We start from the raw sequence: 22,238 nt of genomic DNA, 5'->3' as shown, positions 1-22,238 counted from the left end.
TCGGCCTTTTGAAAGAGCTTTAAGATCCAGGTCCAAACTGCAGAGTGGCTGTAAAACAGCAGCTCAGTTTACACTGTGAAAGGAGTGAAACCTTTTCTTCTTCTGTGATGAGTCAGTGCTCACGAGCTGAATTCTGACCTTTTAACCTCCTGCATGGTCATGACACATGTTCCTCCATCTCATCCCTCGTCTCGGTTTGACAGCGACAGAGTCAGATATACAGTCCGCCTCCCCTCGGCCTGCACGTGTGAAACCTGCACTGATTCCATATTTGCCTCATTAGCGAGCAGCGTGCGGCCTCGTCCATCTGCCTCCCATTAACAGTGGCAGCCGGAGACGCTCGACCCTCACACAGCCTCAGTTTACGCAGCCCAGCTGAAAACCTCCATAAAAAACTTCCCGTCGTTTCCCTGGTGTCATGGAAAGTTGTCCTTTGAAAAGTTCCTACCTGTTTTATCCTAAAGCAAACCTGCCATCTAGTGGTAAGGTTAAGAACCTCACCTGCATATGAAGATGTTAGAATAAGACTAAATCTAAAGCAGCTTCGGCTCTGAAATAATGTGCAGAGACATTTTCTGCCACTTTGTCAAAGAGTAAGAGGAAACTTACTAAAAATCCATATTTTTAAAAAGAGCAACTTTTTCCTTTATAACACTGTAAATATGTCAGTTAGCCAAGAGACTCATTTCCACCTGTGGTCCCTGGAGGCCAAAAGAAGAAACTCAAACTAATTAGATTTTCTGCAATTAACTTCCTGAAAAACAAAAGAAAATGTCTGATACTAGTCACTACGTTTACATGAAACCAATATTCTAATTTGAACCAGATGAAGACACGAACAGAAATCCTTCAGTAGAAGATCAAACTCAGAATAAGACATGTGGAGTTTTCTGACTTCATGTTGACACGTTTACGTCTTAATCTCATCCTGTTCCTGTTTTTGGACGAGCACAAACATCACAATAGTGTTATTCTCAAAAAGGTTGTGGGTTGTGGGAATGTTTACTTCTGTCACGGACTCAGCAAAAATTCGAATCATTCTTCTTTGGACATTTCTCGTCTGCTTGGGAACAAAAGGTCTTTTCCTTCCTTTCAGTGCAACGTCAGATTTGTCTCCAACAGAAACAACTTCTCTGGTCCAGTTTCAGCGGCTGATTGAGCCCAGATGACTCGAGTCCATCGTCCAGAGCGCTCTCTTGAAATATGGTAGCGCCAGCGCTGGAGCTGTGACATTCTTGCATTGTTTGATGTCCATGAGAACGAGAGTGGTCTGCCGTGCACGTGTTGACGGACCGTGCATGTGGCGCAGATCTCCTCGCTGACAGATGAGGAGTGAGGAGCTCGTTGGAGCTGCTGCGCTCGTGTTTATATTCAGACAGGATCTGATACACACTGAAGCCTGAGTGATGAGCACACGTCCAACACCAGGTTTTAATCTGCTTCGTCCTTCAGTACAACTCGGAGTTCTCCATCTTGGACCGACCATCACATGGACGACATGACGGCTGCCAAAGTGAAGCCCAGACATCTAGATTACCCCCTGGTGGCTGGCTGCGGTAAAGATCACGAACCTGTCTACTCCATGTTAGCAGATGGGACATCAACCAAATAAAAGAAAATAAATCGCAGTGCAAATCAGAAATATTGTTTTTGTTCAGTTCTTACCACACTGATGTTGTTCATGTTTCTAATAAGTTTGGTTTTAATTAGTTATTTAATTATATAAAAACAGGCTTAGACGTCATGATTGACAGCTGAGACTGACTTGTGATTGGAGGTGGGCATGCATGGGCGGGACCTCCACTCCATCACCCTGCTCAGACTCTGACTCCAAATGGCGTCACTGATGCAACAGGTCTTTTCTCTCTGAGATATTCTGGCTTCGTTCCTACAGGAGGACGAAGTGGAGACGTATTTACCGTCTGTTCCAGCGGAGTCAACTGACGCTGCTTTAAAATGCTCACACCGCATCAGGCCATGTTCAGACTGGCATCGAACACTCGCACTGTACTGGTGTGCTCCTCAGAGGTGACCTGCAGGGCAGCGAGCTCAGTGACCGGAGGTCAGCAGCAATGAGGCAGAGCGCTTGAGGCCATAAAAGCCAGAGGGTCGGGAGCATCAACCCCACCTGGGCCTCCCTCCACATGTGGGTCGGATATCCTCGGCTGTTTGAGAGTTCAAGCTGTGCATCATCGCAAGATCTTTGAAGTTATGACGTAGCGTCGTTAACGTTTATGCTTCCATCACTTTGTCGCAGGGATTTATCGAGCTGCTGCTCCATTAGGCAGCAGACCTGCTTCAGAGTAAAGATTTACGAGCGGCCTTCATGTGCCGCTCGGGCTTCGACTCGTGTTTGGACGCTTCTCTCGTCACGGTCACAGTCTGATTCAAGAGACTTAATGTTTCAAATTGATTGTTCGGTGCAGACTTACCTTCGACGTTGGTTCCGTCCCAGCTGGTTCTCCACCCGGGGGCCAGGACCCCCCAGGGAAATGACTTGAGTAGGTTGTTATGGAACAGTCACTTTCAGGCTGTGACCAGTTCAGTTCCTCAGGATCTCAGAGGCTGCAGACAGTCTTCAGCTGAGGTGGCAGCAGCGAGCGCAGATAATACGATGAACTGAGCAGCTCAAACTAAAGAAGCCTCGAGCGTTAAAGTGACGCCGTGAAAGATCTCTGCTGTACTCAGGCTCCCCCTACAGGTGGGGCGTGTAATTCACTGACGTAAACACGATCTGTGATCTGAGCTTCAAGCACACAGTTGTACACACGAGCATTTGTTGACAAGCAGACGGAGAAGAAACTCTGAAGCAAAGACACCGGACCGGTTAGTTTAATCTGTTGCGACATCGGAGAAGCAAACGTTTTGACTTGTGCAACAGCGGCAAGTCGGCGTCCGTCCTGCAACCTTTCACCTCTCTTAGCTCTCGACATATTCAGTCCTGCTCAGTTTCCTACTCTCTTCCTCTGACTGCTGCAGGGACGTGATGCACATTCACTCAACGTGACAGTAACGACGGCAGCCCGGAGGATTAACCGATGAATGGAACTAGACAAGGATTCCAGAACGACAGAATGAGTGAACACTGGACGAGTCAAACCGTTGAAAGGGTTTTAAAGGAAACGAGACAAATTCAAATGTTAAAAAATTACTATATTTGAATTGACAAATATTTAGCAATTTAAAATGCACAGGGACACGTGATTAAAACCTGGAGACTTGTAGAGGCCACACCTACTTCTAACATACTGCAAATATTTCTCACTTGTCATGTGATCATTTTTACGTCACACTTCAACTGCACATGAATATGAAAACAAACTACGGACACATTTGAGTAAAGGGAGAATAACAAGTCATGTCACATGCCCGACACATTTTTACATCTAAACCTGAACTCGTTTGACTATTTACAGGCTGAAGAGGATGATGAAGAGCAGAGCAGCTGGAAAAGTGAGCAGCAGGAAGTTGCTGCTGCTGCACGACGCGGAACTGAGTTCGTAATAATCGTCCGCGCGGCACTCGCTGCAGTCGTCCCCACAGAAGGAGCAGGTGGACATGGTGTTCCTCTTCTCAGACATGTACGTCCTCACCGTCCTCCGTCCTGGAAGAGTCACAGTTCAGAATTTTATCTTCAGGCCTTCGTATACATTGACTAGCCTCTGCACCTTAGTGTGTGTGTGTGTATGTTCAAAATAACTCGACAAAGCAGGAACGGATTTACACCGAACTCGGACTGATTGTTAATTAGGAGTTTATCTCCAGTTGATCAACTTTTGGAGCTGATCGCTCAAAGATCAACATTATGGTCTGAAACATTTTCCAAGATATCCAGAGACATAATCTAAACCTTATATTGATCAGAAATTCTTCAACAAATGACGACGTGTTTGGTTATTAAATGCATTTTTCAAGGTAGCTGTAGATCCGACCAGAGCTTATATAGATAATATAGAAAAATAGTCTATGATCATATGATAGGAACGATGTCATGATTTAACTATGATATAATAAAAAAAAACATTATGATCAGCTGACAGTTTCCATCCTCTGGTATTAAAGTGCGTCTACTGACATTTGAAGCATTTTACAGGTTTGATAATTATTTCAGACTGCGGCTCCAGCTCGTTTCTTTGAGTTCGACCCACAGATGAAAACGTTTAACAAGTTCTTACTTGGTTCATAATAATCGTAGATGGAAACAGTCGCCTCCTGCACTTTGGCGACTTTAAATTCCACGTCCATCGGAATCTTTACACACATCTCGTCCATCGTCACCTGGAAACAAGTTTACATTCTAACTTGTGTGTGAAACTTAAAAGTGAGTCTGTGGTCGAGTGTGTTGACACGTACAGAGTCCAGGTACAAAATGACTTTCCCCTGCTGCATCTCCACCGCCCGTATGACCTCGTCAGTCTGGATGGCGCCCGGTGCCACGGTGAAGCCGCTCAGCAGACCCACCTCCAGGATGGCCATGCCCGTCGCACTCAGACCCAGATGCTCCGACAGGCTGCAGGGGGCGGAGCAACAAACATTCAACAGCTGCTTCTCCCTCCTGGACGATTAGTTTCAGTCACATTTCTTATTTTTTTAAATACTAGTTTTAACATTTTATTCAACATACAGCTGACAACTTACGCCTAAAGGATAAATTATATTATTAAATAAATTATGAAATTCACTGTTGTATTTTATTCATTGTCTCAAGGAACTTTACATATTAAGGTCGAGACCCGACACTGAGAAACTATCAGTTCACACAACGAGCAAACACGAGAAGTGGAGACAAAAAATACTTTGATTAGAAATGTTTTCATGTCGACAGGGTTGAGGTTGGGGGGTGGTGTCGAGCCGTCACCTGCTGCAGATTTCCAGGTGTGGTGACGTCATGTCCACGTCCCACAGATCCACGTCGAGATGAAAAGCCTCGTGCTCGTCGACCTCTCGTCTCCTCCTCATCAGCTTCTCGCTCCTGGTGTTGTAAAACACGGTGAGCTGAGGGGACGAGACAGGAAGTCTTAGAATTTAGAAGTGTAAAGCTAAAAGAGACAAATCTACAGTTAGTAAAGTTAGTCTCTGTACCTGAAACAGGGCGAGGCCCCGACCCTCGGCCGTCACGTTCAGCAACAGCTCCTCCTGTGGCTGCACCTGGAATCACAGGAAACAAGATCGGTTCATTCGGTTCTTTCCTGTCGGTCTAATGTAGCTTATAGAGTTTTAAGATGAGAATCTGGTTTAAACGTTAAATGGTTAATTTCGTTGACTGAGACTTACAAGTAAAACCAGTTTACTATAATTTGCAGCAGGTGATCGAGACGACTTGTGTTTGTCCACATCTGGTTCTATTGAACTATGATGATATTCAAAGTCCTGATTAATGACAATGAGCTTTAACCTTAATTTTCTCTTGAAAGTCTCCATGACGGTTTAGAGTTCACGGTCAAATGAAGAGAAAGATCAGCACTTATTTTTTATTAGTTAAACATTTTGCTTCCACAAGGAACAACCTCTTATCTTTGTCTGGCGCCACCCTCTGGACACAATGTACGTTTTCTGAGCAAGGCCACATGTGGCTCTAGTTGTCCACTAATCAAACAGTTGGTGGTTTCGAACCCCGGCTTCTCTTGTTCACTTGTGAAAGTGTCCAGTGTTTAACCGGCTCAGTGTGACTGGACTCGGCCTCGTGTACCTGCTGACTCTGCAGCAGCATGTAGTTGCTCTGGTGGATGTGGAACGAGGCGACGGTGTCCGAGTCCGTGGTCACTTGGACGGCGAGGTCGAAGTGGTGCGAGCCGCCGAACGCTGCGAGCGTGGACAAGGCCTGAAGGGCGACGATTGTGTCCTGAGAGACGGGAAGAAGAGTCATGAGACATCAGCGGATTAATTCACACATGGAGCAGCAGTAACAACACTACAGAGAAAACAGATTTATATTTTAGAATAAATAAAGTTATTTTGCATTTGGCACCTGAAAGTAATTATTAGTCTAAGAACCATTTAGATTTATCTCCATCCTTCAGGTTTACTGGAATCTGCTGATATAAGTTTATTTTTTAACTTTAAGACTAATTTGAATCCATTTTTCGAAAAAGAAATGAACCGACAGATGCTCGAGCTAAAAGCAACGACCTCGGCACATCTGACCCAGACGTCAGTCTGACCTTTGACCTTTGAATCACCAGATCTTTGCAGTAAGTAATTATTTCTCAGACCTGAGTGCTTCCGAATCCTCCGCGGTGGTTCCGCTGTCGACTGAGCCACTTGAGGAGGCCGACGCCCTCCGCGGTGCGACCCAGTTTATGCAGAGACAGCAGCAGGTAGGCCACCATCTCAATGTCTGCAGAGCGAGGCTGCCACGACGACGACAGGCCGGCGTGCGGGGAGGACCACGCCGGGACGCCGTCTGACCACAGAGAGAGAGACACGTCACATTCTGATCTAAAGCTCAGTCACTGAAACTTTCAGAGACAGAGAAAAGTGTTTGTTTACAGAATTAACAAAATAATAGAGAGATTTAGATGAACTGAAACTTTGCATAGAGCCAGGCTAGCCATTTCCATCCACTTACAGTCTTTATGCTAAGCTAATGGCATCCCGGCTGCAGCTGCACGTTTAAAGGTTCAGTGTGTAGGATTTAGTGACATCCAGTGGTGAAGTGTCATGTTGCAGCTGAATATCCCTCAACACCCCCCCCCCTTCCAAACATGACAGAGAACCTGTGGCAGCTTCAGTCGTCATAAAACTCACAAGGTTTAGTTTGTCCAGTCTGGGCTACTGTGAAAAACATGGCTGCCTCCGTAGAGAGGACCTGCTCCGGATGTGAATATAAAGTAATTAAATATAAAGTAATTAAATATTAAGTATTTAAATATAAAGGACCAATTCGTATCAAGTAAACAAGTCGTACAATTCAGATGAGACACTAGTGAAAACATCACTAGGATCGTGTTTCTAACAGTAGATCCTTTTAATGCAGACATGACAGATCCTCTCATTTCATTGGTTCTTCCTGAAGTTTCACACTCTGATGTCGTACCGGTCGTCTCGGCTCGTCCAATCAGCTGGCTGACTGCCGTGGCGGCGCTGGAGCTGCCGGACAGAGCCAGAGCGTAGCCGAGCAGACTGAGGCTGTAGTTGCTGACGACTCCCAGAGACAGACGAGTCTCCAGGTACATCATCGCTGCAGACACCTGACTCCCATACTGAGCCTGGCAGACGGAGAGCAGGGACACGTGAGAACAGGTTTATGAGGTTTTTTATATATTCTTTTTAAAGGTCACTTCAGTTTGTTCAACTTCCACTCATGTGTTTTGATAGGCGGCAAATTAAGATCCAACTTTATGACGATTGTTCCTTCTCAAACTGAGCTCAAAGACCAAGGCTGGTTATATTTTAGATTCCTTAGTTTCTATGTAGATATCTGTGCTGAAAAGGCTAAAAGAAAAAAAGCTCATTTTAAAACCTTTACACATTTCAAATGATTTCTATCAAGCAGCATTTTATTTTATTTATTTTCCAAAGTACAAAACCGTAAGTAAACAACAGTTACATTTTAAAATACGACTCAAATGACGTTAAATATTGTCAAATAACATAAAAACAAAAAAACATAATATAAATAAAAACTTGTATTCTCAGTAAAACACTGCGCTCAATTATCTTTGAAGGACTCTGACCTTGATGCTGTCGTCCTCCAGCAGCGCGATGAGGACGTACGCTGTGAGGGACACGGGACTGTCCTGACCTCCCTTGAGCTCGGTGTGGATGACCCGGCCGAGCTCCTCGAAGCTCCCGTCGGCCCCCTGCTGGGAGACCAGCCAGGTCGCCGTTCCCTGCAGCACGTGCTCGTCGATGGTGATGAAGGAGCGCGCCTGCAGGAAACACCTCAGCACCAGAGCGCTCAGCCTGCGGAGGAGAACACGCTTCCTTCGTCACTGACGTTTTCCTGTCGACATTTTAAATTCAACACTTTAAATGACTTCAGAAACGCACCAGGTGCTCCCGGATGAGTCGCGGTCTCCGAACGCACTGAAGGAGTTGTCCGCCCTCTGAAAGGTCAGCTCTCGCTCGTACCCTGAGGGAAGCAGCAGCGATTAGACGCAGATCAAATTAAAGGAAACGTGATCTACTCCGAGCTGTGAATTTAGTGTGTGGATGAGAGGGTCGGGGTCAGACTGAGGCTGGACCCAGGTCCGGGCTCTACCTGTCAGCATGTAGCCTGTGGCTCGGGCCGTGGTGTCCCGCTCGGCCTGTCCCGTGGCGCTCAGGTACTGCAGGACGTAGACGCTCGGAGCGAAGTTGATCATGTTCTGTTCGCCGCAGCCGAACGGCATCTGGATCAGAGAGTCCAGGCCGCTGATGGAGGGGCCGAGGATGTCGCCTGCATCGCCATGGAGACGGGACGAAATCAGACATGAGAAAAACAAGAGTCACATCATCAGGTCTGGGTGGAGCAGCAGCAGATTGACGATAGATATTTTTGGAATGATTGCGGTTGTATTTAAACGTTCATGAGTCACAGCAGAAGGTGAATAACGAGGAAAGTTCAGTTGGGAGGAATCTGCAGCTCACGACCGGTTTGAGTTTGTGTCTCGGATTCAATCTCGTGTTCTTGTTCCATTGGAGACGATTTCTGTTCATGAGGCATTTCACTTTTGGAAATGAAGCATGGAACTTTATTTTCTGGGAAACTATAAATACTCTGCACAGCTGGTGGAGATTCATTTTGTTTGGAAGGCGTCGGGTCAAAACGATTTGAATTATCCATTGTGGTTTTTAAATCAGACATCTTCAGTCACAAGTGCCTATTTCACTAAATCTAAAGTCAAAGTCATCATTGTATTTATTTTATTTTACTCTACACAGATTTATCCCTTTTACCTCTTATATTCTGCTGTTTTTAATTCTTTTATTTTTCTTGAAAATGGTTTTAAACTCTTTCTGGTTTTAAATGTATTGCTTTTAATGGTCTGTTTGAAATGTGCGTTGAATCTGTATGACACTACGAAGACACATTCTTGAGATGAAGTTTTGGGATGAGCCCAAACAAAAAGGTTCGGGGACATCGGACGTACGATGTAATGACGTAATGCGTCGTAACCAGATTCTGTAACGTGGAAACAGGAACATGAATTAATGTTTCATTCAGAATAAGGTTAATATTCAGATCATCGGGTCCATGGAAACCTCACTGTGGTGGAGGTGTTAACACAGGAGCAGGAGACAGTCATTTTACAGTGTTATTTTAGATGTTGATCTTCAGATTAGATTTTTCATTACTTGATCTTGTTAATTTTCAATTTTCATTTTGAATTAATAATTCATTCATTAAATTACTGTAATCTACAGGTGGGAAACACTGACAGAAACATTATGTTAAATTATGTAAGTTCTTATTTCCTCTCCTGGTTTTCACTGATCCATTTTGTACTTTGGTATTTATGTGCAATGTGATATTAAATTTGACTTATTTAGTATTAAAGTCTGATTTCGCTTTAAACACTGACTAAGCTTCCATCAGAATGTGACAGTAGAAACTGCCCTGCTGCAGTTTTAGGGTTTTAAATGAATTCCTTGGACACTCAGATCCAAATCTCAAAGTCAAACACATTTCGTATTAAACATATTTAATCAAATGGAGGTTTAACGATCGGAGACTTTCCTCTGTGTGTTTACGTACCGATCACCGTCACCACAGCTCTCTCGCTGCCCTGCACCAGATCTGCTGGTAAGGTGAAGGCGACGTGCGTGGAAACGCTCGACTGTGACGGAGAAACCTCCAACAGCAGCGAGGACGAGAACGTCTGCTCGACTCCTTCGGCCTGAAACCACACAAACAGCGGTGGTGAGTAATATTTCTGGGAAAGATCAGCAGATTAGATTCCTCGGTTTGTTTTGCAGCTGTTTGACGAGCACTCTGATAAACACCACGTGAAAGGTTCAATTCCCACTGGTGATGTTTCGTTGAGCAAGACGCTGAAACCCTGACCGATGGAAACTGCTTCTGCTAATAAGAGAAACACTGATCCACGCTGGACCAGAACCAGGAGCAACGAACCTGAGGGTCACAAGTTTAACAAGCACGGACAGAAAAAGATCAAGCCTCATTCATGATTTTACTCAAACTTCTGCATTTTTTTATGATACTGGACAATTTCCCCCTCTTTCCTTTTGGGGGTGGGGGTGTACCTTCATCAAACTATCAAAAACAAAGCTTTAATTCCTTCAAAAGCTCAGTTGTCGTGTGAATACTTGTCGTGTGAATACTTGTCGTGTGAATACTTGTCGTGTGAATACTTGTCGTGTGAATACTTGTCGTGTGAATACTTGTCGTGTGAATACTTGTCATGTGAATACTTGTCATTATATTACCATGAAAAGAGCATCTCAGTTCTAAATCTTCCCACATGAAGGAAACTACAGTTTTATACAACACTGGTCACATGTTTCTGTCTGAACACATCCAAAACCAAGAGAGAAGTTTTCTCTGATCAGACATTTTTAATATTAGTGTTAAAAACAAGATAAAAATCAGCCAACGTGACAGAACCCAACCCACACATCATTCTCACACTTTTCCACTGGTCAGAAACCACACCGACATCTGGCTTTTATCTGGATTCAGTCACTTCCTGGTCACATGACTCCAGTCGACACATGACACCCGGGGGGGGGGGGCGCGGCAGTTTGGCGACAGGTGAGAGATGTCGATAAAGAAAAACCTCCTCCGGCAACAGGAAAGGAGTGAAAACCCTTTAGGAGAGTTTAAAAACTTGTGTATAGCATCTAACTTTGGTGTAAAAGCTATAATACGCACATGTTCTGGTAGAAAAACTAAATCAACCTGTTCACACTTCAAACGCGTCTGAAAACGAGGAGGAAACCTGCAATCCGTTACGCACCTTGACGAGCACCGTCCTGCGCACGAAGTCTGACGCCGCGTACGACTTGGCCTTCACCGAGATGGGGATCTCTCCGAGGACCAGCGGCTTGATGGGAATGAGGACGGCCCTCCCGCTCTGGCTCCCCATGGACAGCCGCCGGATGCCGGGCATGGCGAGCCCCTCAACGTCCGGGAAGACGAACTCAAAGGTGTCGCTCTGCGCCACAGTCACCATGACCTGACAACAAAGAGACGGGAGCATCCACCCAGATCACGTTAAGCTGAGTACAAAGTGTGGCAGGAAACAAAGGAGCACGTTGTTGAAACCAAATATCAAATTAAACATGATTTGATGTCTTTTATCAAGGATTCAGTTTGGGTCAGATCCTCAGAGGAAACAGAGGAAGGTGTTAAACCACTGATGCCGCGTTGAGATTATTGGAACCCGACGACCCACAGTGAGTTCACACCTGAAACCAGACTCCTGCTGCTTGTACATGTTGACACTGTTCGAATCAGACACGTCCTGTTTGTCCAGCGCCAGTGTTCAGTGACCTACTTTCTGAAATCACAGGATCGGACACAGCTCCACCATTTGAATCCAATCTTCAGAATCACAGACTGAAATTCAGGGGAAATAATAGGCTCAAAGTTCAAAAGTGAATAAACTAGAAACCTTAATATTCAAATTTATTCACTCATAACAGGACGGATGTTAATCTCAAATCTAAACTGGGCTTTCGATCGAGTCGTTTATATCTTCACTAGTACACAGGATTAAATCAGCGCAGAAAGACGTGGAACCTGTAAATGTGAAGTTTGGTTTTTATTGTCTGGGGCTTGTTCATCATTTCCTGTTTTACAGGTCAGAACAAATCCTTTTCTAACCCTGAGCACAGATTGTTTTCTGCAGCCGAGCGGGCGGAGCAGCACTGACCTCCAGGTCGTGAAGCAGGTAGTTGAACAGGATGATCTCCAGCAGCAGCTCCTCTCCTCGGATGATGAACGCCGGCAGATTCAAGGACAGGAAGAAGTCCTGGAACACCGTGAGCTGCGGGAACGCGACATGGAAACCGTCTCAGAGGACAACACTGCAATGTACAGGACTGACGTCAACACAAAGTCCCAACGCGGGGCTTTGAAGGGATGGGAATACCTCGGCAGGCTCTTTGACCACGCCCAGTCCCAAGTTCTCCGACACGACGAAGGCGGTGGCGACCCAGGTCGTGATGCTGTCCGGTGCAGTGACACTCAACTCTTTTGTGTCCGAGTCACTGTAGAAAAATAATAAAACGTCCTTCCAGTTTGTAATGTTAATATAATAAAATGGCTCCACATCTGGACTGTTAGATCTCCTCCTCCCAACCAGTTCTTTATATTTGACCACTTTGGATTTTTAAACCTTTTACTTGTAATAAATGTCTCAACACAAGTCTCTGTACATAACGTGCTAGAGAAGCTCTGCTCAGACAGAATTCCAAAGACCCACCTCACGTTGGTGTCCAGCCACATCCAGGTCTCTGGGAAGTTGAGGCGCTCTCGTGGATCCTGCTGTGGCTGCATCGGCGGATCGTCGTCCTGGGAAAGGTATATTCCCTCCCCTGCTGTTGAGAAGACGAGCATCAGTTATATTAGCTTCACAAAGTCGCCATAGTTGTGATATTTAAGCGATTAATTTTAAAACTTACGAAATGTAGGCCTCAGTGCATTTTTCATCTTGTGTAAACTGGCATCGGTCAGAGCCACGAGATCACAAACCTGAGCAGAGAAACATGTCACTGGGATAACGTTCTCAGATGATCCAGGAACCTTTCCACTTTATTATGCAAAAGAACATGAATCAAAATATGTATTTTCAGGGAAGTAATATTTACCAAATATTCTTTTAACTAGAGAGAATTAATATTTAAATTCTCTTAGTTTAATCTAAACAGTTTTATTTTCTGTGATATTATAATTGTCAATAATTAAATACATTTTTAGGATCCCTTGAAGATGTAAAAAAAAACAGCTAAATCAGGAAATCAATAAAACAAACTATAGACTAATAACTATATCTATAAAAACAAGCTATTGTCAATTCTTTTCTTTTTATTCTTGGCTACAGAACTTTTCATTTAACCCTTTAAAAAGCATTAGAACTTGAACTTTGTTAGAGTTTTTTGTGAAAACGTATTTTTCAGGGGAGAGAAATTTATTATAAATCCTTGCTTTTTGAAACTGAATACGATTTCCACCTGCACTTTCCACTCCCCACGTAAACTTGTGCAAACCTTCAGTCAACAACACATAAAGCAGCCGTGCATCTCATCCCAAACATCAGGACCAACCTCGAAGACAGAGTACGGATCTCCCATTGTCAATGTGTCGGAGAAGGCGTCAGCCGGGGAAACGCTGTACGCCTTAATCTCCTCCATCACCTGGGAGAGGAGCAACAACATCCTCATTGTTCCAGGAGACAAAGAGGACACAAAGAGGACACAAAGAGGACACAGAGAGGACTGGTATTGTGAGGGACCAGTCTGACCGGTGCTCTGGGTCAGAACTGATACTGGGGGCGGTGGATTGGGTTTCATACGTGCAGGAGCGATATGGGTGTGAGGGTGATGCACCTGGAGACCGTTTGAAAATAGTAAACTGAGACAAACCTGGAGAAACCACATGATGGACCTTTGTAAACTAAGTGTTACATGAGCTGCACACGGTTTTAAAAACAGTCAACAAGTCACCACGGCTTCACTCATCACGGTCATGGTGTTAATACTGTTATGGTATTATTGGTCATTAGTGTTTTTAATATTCTGCAGATTCGGTTCAGTTCAAAAACATCCAAGACTAAATTCATTGTTTGTGTTATAGATAGTCTGATGAGGAGTGAAGTCAGAAAACTGTGTTCATCCTACCTGGTGTATCTGCTCTGAAGATTGAATAGTAAATAGATTTCACTGTCTGTGGTTCTCACCCTCTTCTGGGTGATGTCGTTGTTCGATCCCCTCCCCCGTGTCGCCTTGTCCACCACCAGGATCGCGACCAGCGAGCCGGGCTCCGCCACCTCCACCCTGAGTGTGACGTCCTCACCGGGCCGCGTCCTCGCGTGGCTCCAGCTCAGAGAAACCTGCCAACCACATCAGTGACATCATTAAATACCTTCACACGCCAGTTTGTAGATATCAAGCAAAGTTCAAACTTTAAGACAAATGAGATTAAAATGCCCGGATGTAAAAAAAAAGAAGAGAAAACAGAGTTCAAATATGTTAATGTGAACTGGGACCTGGAGCTATTCTTCTGTTTATATTGAGTCAAGTAGCATTAACGCTCAATGGAGTTGGTTTGGAGTAGTGGACTTTATTTTGAAGGATGTAGATATGGTATCAGGACCGACGGGTTTCAGGCAGATGAAGGTTTTCTTACCAAGATATGAGAGACGCCGTTTTCCTTCGTTTCATTCTTCATTTGCCAAATGGTAAAATAAACCCCAAAACACGAAAATCCAAAATCCCGCCGCACATCGACTCTTTGGGTTTTCCCCTGCGAGAGACTGATCGCCTCAGCAGCCGTTTCATTTTGAGTTGAGAGTCTATCAATTAGTTGAGGTTCAAAGTTTGAGCCCAGATATAATGAAGCTCCTGTGCAGCCAGTTCACAAGTTTCACCTTCTGCTCACTGGTGTTTCCATTTCGATAACATTCTCAGATTCTCCCTCTGAACTAAAGCGTCACTGTCATTTCAGTAAGACTTCACCTGGTTGTGTGAAGTTGGTTTGATTGGCAGCTGCAGCACATCGTTGACGATCTCCCCGTCAGGACGAACACAGTAGACGAGGACACAGGCCAGAGGAGCCCAGGAGACGTCAGGGACCAGCGTCAGGTCCCCGGAGCCTTTACCTGCAGCAACCACCTGACCTCTGGACTTCACCTGCACGGGAAACAGGCGTAAAGCATCATTTAAAGTGGTTCGATATATAAACGGATATTTGAGGCTTAAAACTGTCCTGTGCACATTAAGATTATAATAGTAAGATATAAGTATCAAGATTACAAAGCGTTGCATATAACAGTTTAACAGACAAACAACAGAGAGCAGAACAAAACTATATAGCTTGTGAAAATATAAAAACAGATTCATTAAATTAAAATACTCAAATCAGGACAAAGTGAGAAATTCATGTTCATTTCTTACGATGTAGTGAATCTCCGTCGTTGGAAAGTTCTGCTCGATGTGCAGCAGGACGGGAAAACCGACCTGACGGAAGAGGAAACGTTTAATCTTCACTTATTACGAACAAGACGAAACATGTTAACGACTTGAGCGTTTACCTCTGCATCGGTGGAGGGTTTCTGAATCTGCAGATACGCGTGACTGGGTGATGTGTAGCTTCTGTACAGCTGAAGAGTGCTGTGGCCGTCCACAAAAGATGCCTGAAAACAAAGAAACATTTGAAATGATTCCATAAAAATGTCCTGCATCTCTGTAGCTGACATTGAAGCTGCGTTTGTCCCTCACATCTAGAGTGAGTGTTTCGGTTTCATTCATGACCAGGACGTGGAGGGGTATGACTCCATCTGCAGGAACTGGAAACTCCATTTCTTTAGGTGGCATCTCCTCCGGAATTTGAGGACCCGACATGTTCGACGCACGAGGCCTCATTTCTAACAGCTCATCCATTTTCCAGTTCCACGGACTCTCCTTCCTCTGCATCACCGACACTTGAACCGTGTTTCTCCGATCCTCCAGGGTCAGCGGCTGATCGTTGTATGTGGATATTTTCAGCTACAACATGAAGAAATCGTCAACCACTGGGAATATACTTTAAATTGTATGTTTTAGAACAGTTTGTAAAATCTATTTCATGGGTCAGAAGAGATTATTGATCCATGTTCACACATTCAAGATTTTTTAAAAAATGTATGTTTTGCTTTCCTTACCATGGCAACAAACGTTAATGAGGGCCTCAACATTTTGGAATAGCCGTGAAAGGAAAGTTTATATTTGTATTGTGCCAGAGACACAATGGCCGAACTGTTATAGGTGAGACCTGAAAGACAGGAAGAACAAACCAGAGTCAATAAAACACAGCATCGGTCATATCGGACTTCAAGACGAAACCTGAATTCATGTTGCATCACATGACAGGAATCACTAGAAATACAGATTTGGATCATCTCAATGATGATAATGAATTTTAGGTTATTGTGGAACATTTTACTTAAGAATAATTCTGACATTTGGGGACGTCTGAGTTTCTAGCGTGGAAATAAAAAAGATGTACCTGTGAGACGTTCTGTCACATTAACCACGACCGTTAGATACTGCTCCTCCATGTATCCTTCGTAAAAATCCATCTCCACAGCTCGCGTGGTCCTCGAGTGGTAGTCGGGAAGAGAGAAGGAGAAGTCTTTTGTGCCGTCAATCTAAAGCAAAGTGATTTAACCAGGAAGGTTTTTAATGGTCACTTCATCTGTTCTCTAGTCGAGAAAACATTTTACAAAACCTCAAGGTACCAGATGTTGAGGTTATGTTTAAATAGACACATTTAATCCTCCAATAACCAGCAATGAGTCGTCCTTAACATTTATAAAATGAAGTGATGCGTTTCTTTTCAGCTCTGAAAACTGTAAATATAACATGGAAGGTCAAATTAGTTTTATAGAACTCTGCATGTTGGGTTTATTAAGTGAGTCTTGATTATATATTCAATTTTGTTGTCAGATAAATATGTAATATACAAATATATAAATAACATACCTCTCCACTTTCATCGTACTCGTCTACAATACCATGAAAATGGTGGGAGAACGTTAGAAACATGTGTCCTTGGACAGGTTTCCCGTACGTGTACCTGAGGACACAATATTAAAAGGAGATCATGAGAATACAAACATGTAAATGAAGGAATCAAACGTCCCTGAACGAAACAACGTTCTCACTCTGCAGTGACGGAGCCCAACAGAGAGTCTTCGTGAGAAATGACCTTGGGGACGTCAATCGTCACCTCAAACTTTGGCAGCACTGCAAACAGACACAGGGTGTTAGACGTGCGACACAAGATTAAAATACGGCTTTCATAGCAAAACTAAAAGACGCCTGTATACGTGTGAAAGTGTACGAACCATAATAAGCCACGTTGATTTGCTTCTTGCTTGAAACACCCTGTAAATCAAACAATTTAACACTTGATTTAACACCACGACACCCTCAGGAAAGCTTTTCACACTTTAATGGCTCCAAAGTTTTCCCACGCTGAAGAAATCGAACTTCCGGCCCCCACATTTATTTTATGTGATAAAAAAAAAAAAAACTACATTTCTACCTCTAACTTCAGTTTCTCACACTGAAGTCACGTTTCAAAAGGAGACAAACATTAAAAAACCAGAGATCCATGAGAAAGTGGGAATCAATATACAAAAAAAACATGTGTTTTCTACGCTGCAGACACCAACGTCCAAAGCAAATTTCCAACTAGGACAATAAAGTCTGTCCTCGAATCCAAAACCCTCTAAATGAACTGTTATTGCTGACACCAAACCAAACAGGCGTCTGCTCCTTGGGTTTTGTATTTCAGTTCACTTCCTGATGCAATAATAGAAATAAAGAACGAAAGCCTCACATCAAGATTTAGCTTTGTAAGGTTTCTAAGTGCCGACCCTTTAAGATGCAACAACCAACTACTGCACTACAGTGGAGTCGAATCACTAATCTAGAGTAAATCTAAATTAAATTAGCAAATCAGGAATTCCTATCCGACTTGACTTCAGGTTTCAAATCTCCAATAAATCGTTAAAGAATCTGGTAACAAGAGAAGAACAGAGATATTCTGCAGAAGTCTCTCTCTCCTTGTGAGAGTTCATGTGTCGTCTCAGATTTGACAAAGCTTCATAAAACCCCGGTGAGGTTCATCCAACACACTCACGATGTCGCACACTTACATCGACTGTGGCGCCGATGGTCCATTCTCCCAGAGGAGGGTTCTCAGACAGCTGAAACTCTCTGGACACGACGCCGAGGACGCCGTCCACAGACAACCACTGTCTGAGCAGGTTTCCCCTCGGATCCTGGATCATAAAGGACAAGGACAGAAAATTAAATATGCATTTTTGCAATACGATAAATCCGTCCTGAGTGGACATGGCGACACGTATGCATTCGAGAAGCGGCGATTTTTGGTAAACACACTGACGTCAGACTCACTGCGATGGTGACGTCCACCGAGCTGACGTACGGTTTCCCATCAGGATGAATGGAAACCACTCGCATCTTCACCGCCTGCCCGGGCAGATAGTTCCGTTTGTCCGTCTGAATGAAGGTGGAGACGCTTTTGGAGTCAAGGCGCAGCTCTGTTGAGTTGAAGAAAAGTTGGTGGGTCCCCACGTGACCTTTGACCTCCAGGATGTAGGGGTGCATGTAGCTGGAGTTGCTCGTGAGGATCTGAAGGGACGTGACAGATACAGGAAATGAACTGTCATCGCAGTGAAGAAATGCTACAGACAGTAGCATTCCTCAAATCAATGACAATGTAATTTCATATTTGAGAAGGAAATAAAAACCCAATATCACGATAACAGATTACTATAAAAAGGTGCCATGTTCAACAAGTTTCCTGAACCTTCTCCTAGATCTTATAAATCTTAGATTCATGCAGAATCATAGAAAATTGATAATTAAAAGCAAAGCTAGAACTATAGCAGTTAATTCTAAAGGGATGTTATATGGTACTCACTGGAGGCATCGTCAGCAGCTTAGTTGAACCTTCAAAAGAAATAGACGTTAAATCATTTTACTCTGACAGTTTAAATCCCAATGAGAAACTTCAACAGGATGAAGAAACCAAACACGTCTCAGAGCAGCACAAGACGAGTGAAGCACCCATCCACACGTTCACACCACAGATCACCACTCTCTTCCTCAATCTGTGGAACCATTTACCTCCTCCCACAGTGGCGGACGCCGAGGACACCGTCTGGTTGCCACGGACGATGTGGGCAGAGACGACGACCTCGGAGTCGGTGAGGATGGAGACGGTCAGTGATGCTGGGACTCCGGAGCGAAGGATCCTGGGAGCCAGCAGCAGGTAGACGGGCTGAGAGCTGAGAAGACAAAGTCATAGAGGTGACAAAAGCCCAGTTTGACACATGAACACTGAACATTGTGAACTCTAAAGACTTTACAAAATACATTTGTAGCTTAAAACTGTTACAAAGTCACAAACAAACATTTCAACTAACCGATACATTGTAAGAACACTGGACAATGAAAACTCAACTCACACTTAGAAAACAAACATTTTTAATTTCAGTGACAACGGCGTAGTGGTGAGACTCGGACACGAAGAAACTCAGGAGACATATGTTTGGTAAAAATAATCTTTATAATCTTTATAATCTTAATAATCTTCACTCGGCAGGAAGTCATTCAAAGAGCGTCACAAAAAACGAGCAAAATGAAAACAGGTAAAAGTGAGAAAAGTCATGGAGGCAACGCAAGGAACCACAAGACCTGCACCTCGTGCACAGGGTCTCCTGGGGGGACACTCAGGGACAGGAAATATGCATGTGAGTGGTCATGTGAGCCTGAACCAGGAACTACAACAGGAAGTGATGTCAAAATACAAAGTTTATGTGAAGCCAAAGTGTTCCATTTTCAAGAAATATAATTCACTGTCTAATCCTGGAATCAATTCATATAAACCCAGAGCGATGTTTACATTTTTTGTCAATGATTCCCTGGGACAGAAATGTAGTTGAGTTTTTTATTTTTTAAATTTTGTATTATATGAATCCAAACAAGTTCAGGTTCCAATGACTCACTGTGTTCCCTTTGTCAGGGGAAGATTCTCTACGGCCTCTGCTGATCTCAAATAGAAAAGTATAATTAATATCATTTGTATAACATCATCATTTTTATTATCTCATATTTCACAAATTATTTCTACTTTAATTTCGTAATGATGTTTGAATTTGTTGAGTGCCGAACATTTAGAAAATCCTTTTACCTCGTTGTTCCAGAAGTCTCATGCAGGTGTTTCAAAATAAAAGACAAACTAGATTCCACTGAAGGAGAGTGAGAAGTTTTATTTTTGGAACCAACATTTTGATAAAAAAATAATCAAGAGATTATCAGCCAGAGAAACGATGAGGGGAAAAGAAACATGGCACAAAAATTGGTTTAAATATAAACATCAAACGTAAGTGAAATTTATTTATTAAATCACTTTTTTTTATTTTAGATCATTTTTGTCTGATGATGTCTCATATCTGACACCACACACACACACACACACACACACACACACACACACACACACACACACACACACACACACACACACACACACACACACACAAGCACCCACTGGGGATTAATCCGCTGCTGAAAATAATCCCTACAAACGCATTGTTTCCTCATATTTAAGAAACATTTAACAAAAATCACAGTGAGCAACTGTTTCTGGAAATGACTGAGCCTTTTTTAAAAGTTAAAACTAAATATTTGTGAGATGTTTATTATATATTTCCATCTTCATTAGGAACGAAGATGGACACACGTTTGTTGGTTTTTATGTTTTTTATCAGATATGTTCTCACTTCTAAAATTCATCCAGATGTGTGAAGCAAGAGAAAATGATAAAAGAAAGATAAATAAAACATTAATACTTTGGTGAAGTCACGATCTAATTAAAAATGTATTTTATTTTAATAATTGGTGCATAATCATTGAATGTGAATATATTAGTATAACAGGATTTGAGGTTTAAAATCAAGAATGAGAATTTGCATCGGTGGTGTTAAATACTTCACCTTGAACATATTTAACACCACCAACCATTTTTGTCAATATTGAGTTTGTTGTGCGATCATTTGTTTGAATTCAACAACACACGTGTGAAATCTGTGTTTACCTGTGTGAGGTGCTCTGGGCGGCGTGGATGATGAAGAGGCTCAAGAATCCCCACACCTGGAGACGCTCCATTTGCATTAGACGAACCTGGACCTGCTCCACGAAGTCTGAAGGCTGGAAGTGGGCGAAGTCAGCGACACCCTTCGTACCTGCAGACAGCGACCACACCTCCTCACCTGAGTCACAGAGCCAGGGTCAGTTTACCTGGATTCCCCCGGGAGGCTTTGTTCTGGAGCCGAGGTCGAGTGTTTCCGCACCGACGCTGTTTACAAAACAGGAAAACGTCCCTTACATTTTATTTGTGATGAGTCAGAAGAAAGCATCTTAATTTGTGTGTCTCCGGCTGACATCGGTTCGGCCCCGCTGCTGCTCAGTCAAACAGTCACAGGAACGTTTAACCTCCTACGTGCAGCGGGAAGAAGATGAGGACATGAAAAGGACACGAGCTCCCAAGGGGCCCCGACACCTAAGGGCCCATAGTTTCCCAGGTCAGTGAGTGTCAGCTAAGCTGAGTTTTCATTGGAACATAAGAGACCTGAAACTATTCATGGCAGCAGTGAGGTGACACTTGAAAGACGAGTTCCTGTATTTGCTCAAAGCTTTTCAGCACCAGGTATGAAATTCAGACCAACATGTGGGCACATGAAAACAATCGATACTGTCCCCACACCGTCAGGATCACGTGGCCTTTAGGGAGTGGTCTTGTTGCTGCACTGCTATATGGTGCCGATGTGTGTCTGTCTTGTACCAAACAACGTCGAGAGGATCGATGCATCCCATACGCTCTACAATCAGGGAAGATACAGGTACTGATTCTGTTTTTTTGACTCCAAAATGACACGTACAATTATCTGATGCTCCATTGCTTTTGGCTCCTAAAAACAAAATGACTGCTCCGACACATTTAGCCCATTTTCTGAACCAAAGATCAGGGGCCCCAGTCTATGAGTGGGATGTAAAAGACTCTGTAAAAGACTCCCCCCCCCCCACAAGAGAGGCTGATGAAATGATAGGACCAGGAGTCACACCTCATATCCGTTTTTTTTGCCAAAGACTGGGCTCATTTCAGAAACACAATTTGTAAAGAGCTGAGTAAGTCAGAGGGTGTGTATACATCACAATGGGATGGGTCGGTGTCTGGAGAGACCTAACGTGTGGAAACGGACTTAGAGGTCTACGATCCTATTTTTCAGACAGTGTCTGCTGTTTGCCCTCTAATATATATATAAATATATATTTGTACAGGTGATAGATTTTTAAAAATCAAGACATGCATCTGGGTTTTTACCAATTAGGGATATATTAGTACCTTGTGTTTGACGTGTAGTTGGCGCCACGACACTTTCTTAAAAAACATTAAGACCATTAAAACAAACACATTTTCCAAACTTAGGAGCATTTTTATTTTGATCTGCAATAAATCACACATGTTGGATTTTTGTCATCAATATCCATGAATTAAT

General features: G+C 43.4%; 1 protein-coding gene across 1 annotated transcript; it reads right to left on the bottom strand.

The window, feature by feature from the left end:
- Positions 1-3,217: 3,217 nt before the first annotated feature.
- Positions 3,218-20,847, bottom strand: cd109 (CD109 molecule). The gene is made up of 33 exons (XM_047338207.1): positions 20,777-20,847; positions 18,805-18,965; positions 18,599-18,627; positions 18,070-18,306; positions 17,808-17,933; positions 16,992-17,031; positions 16,809-16,890; positions 16,627-16,720; positions 16,151-16,292; positions 15,807-15,916; positions 15,385-15,651; positions 15,198-15,299; positions 15,061-15,123; positions 14,623-14,796; positions 13,845-13,997; positions 13,213-13,302; positions 12,571-12,640; positions 12,372-12,483; positions 12,039-12,156; positions 11,820-11,933; positions 10,902-11,120; positions 9,680-9,821; positions 8,204-8,380; positions 7,993-8,074; positions 7,677-7,905; positions 7,037-7,208; positions 6,213-6,403; positions 5,690-5,842; positions 5,083-5,148; positions 4,859-4,995; positions 4,354-4,510; positions 4,176-4,278; positions 3,218-3,604 (listed from the first exon to the last, which is right to left on the bottom strand). Exons 1-33 carry the CDS (start codon positions 20,845-20,847, stop codon positions 3,411-3,413), a joined length of 4,377 nt encoding a protein of 1,458 aa, XP_047194163.1. The 3' UTR covers positions 3,218-3,410.
- Between the last annotated feature and the right edge of the window lie 1,391 nt (positions 20,848-22,238).

The sequence above is a fragment of the Hippoglossus stenolepis genome, chromosome 20, assembly GCF_022539355.2.
Source record: "Hippoglossus stenolepis isolate QCI-W04-F060 chromosome 20, HSTE1.2, whole genome shotgun sequence".
In the NCBI taxonomy this organism is placed as follows: Eukaryota; Metazoa; Chordata; class Actinopteri; order Pleuronectiformes; family Pleuronectidae; genus Hippoglossus; species Hippoglossus stenolepis.
The sequence above is the reverse complement of the archived record's forward strand: the minus strand, read 5'-3'. Positions and strand labels throughout refer to the sequence as shown.

Excerpts from the sequence above, each read along its gene's own strand:
- cd109 (XM_047338207.1), bottom strand. The coding sequence starts at position 20,847 with ATGGAGCGTCTCCAGGTGTGGGGATTCTTGAGCCTCTTCATCATCCAC. Across the intron at positions 13,303-13,844 it reads ACGACATCACCCAGAAGAGG|GTGATGGAGGAGATTAAGGC; the intron begins GTGAGAACCACA and ends CTCCTCTCCCAG. Across the intron at positions 11,934-12,038 it reads TGGTCAAAGAGCCTGCCGAG|CTCACGGTGTTCCAGGACTT; the intron begins GTATTCCCATCC and ends GCGTTCCCGCAG.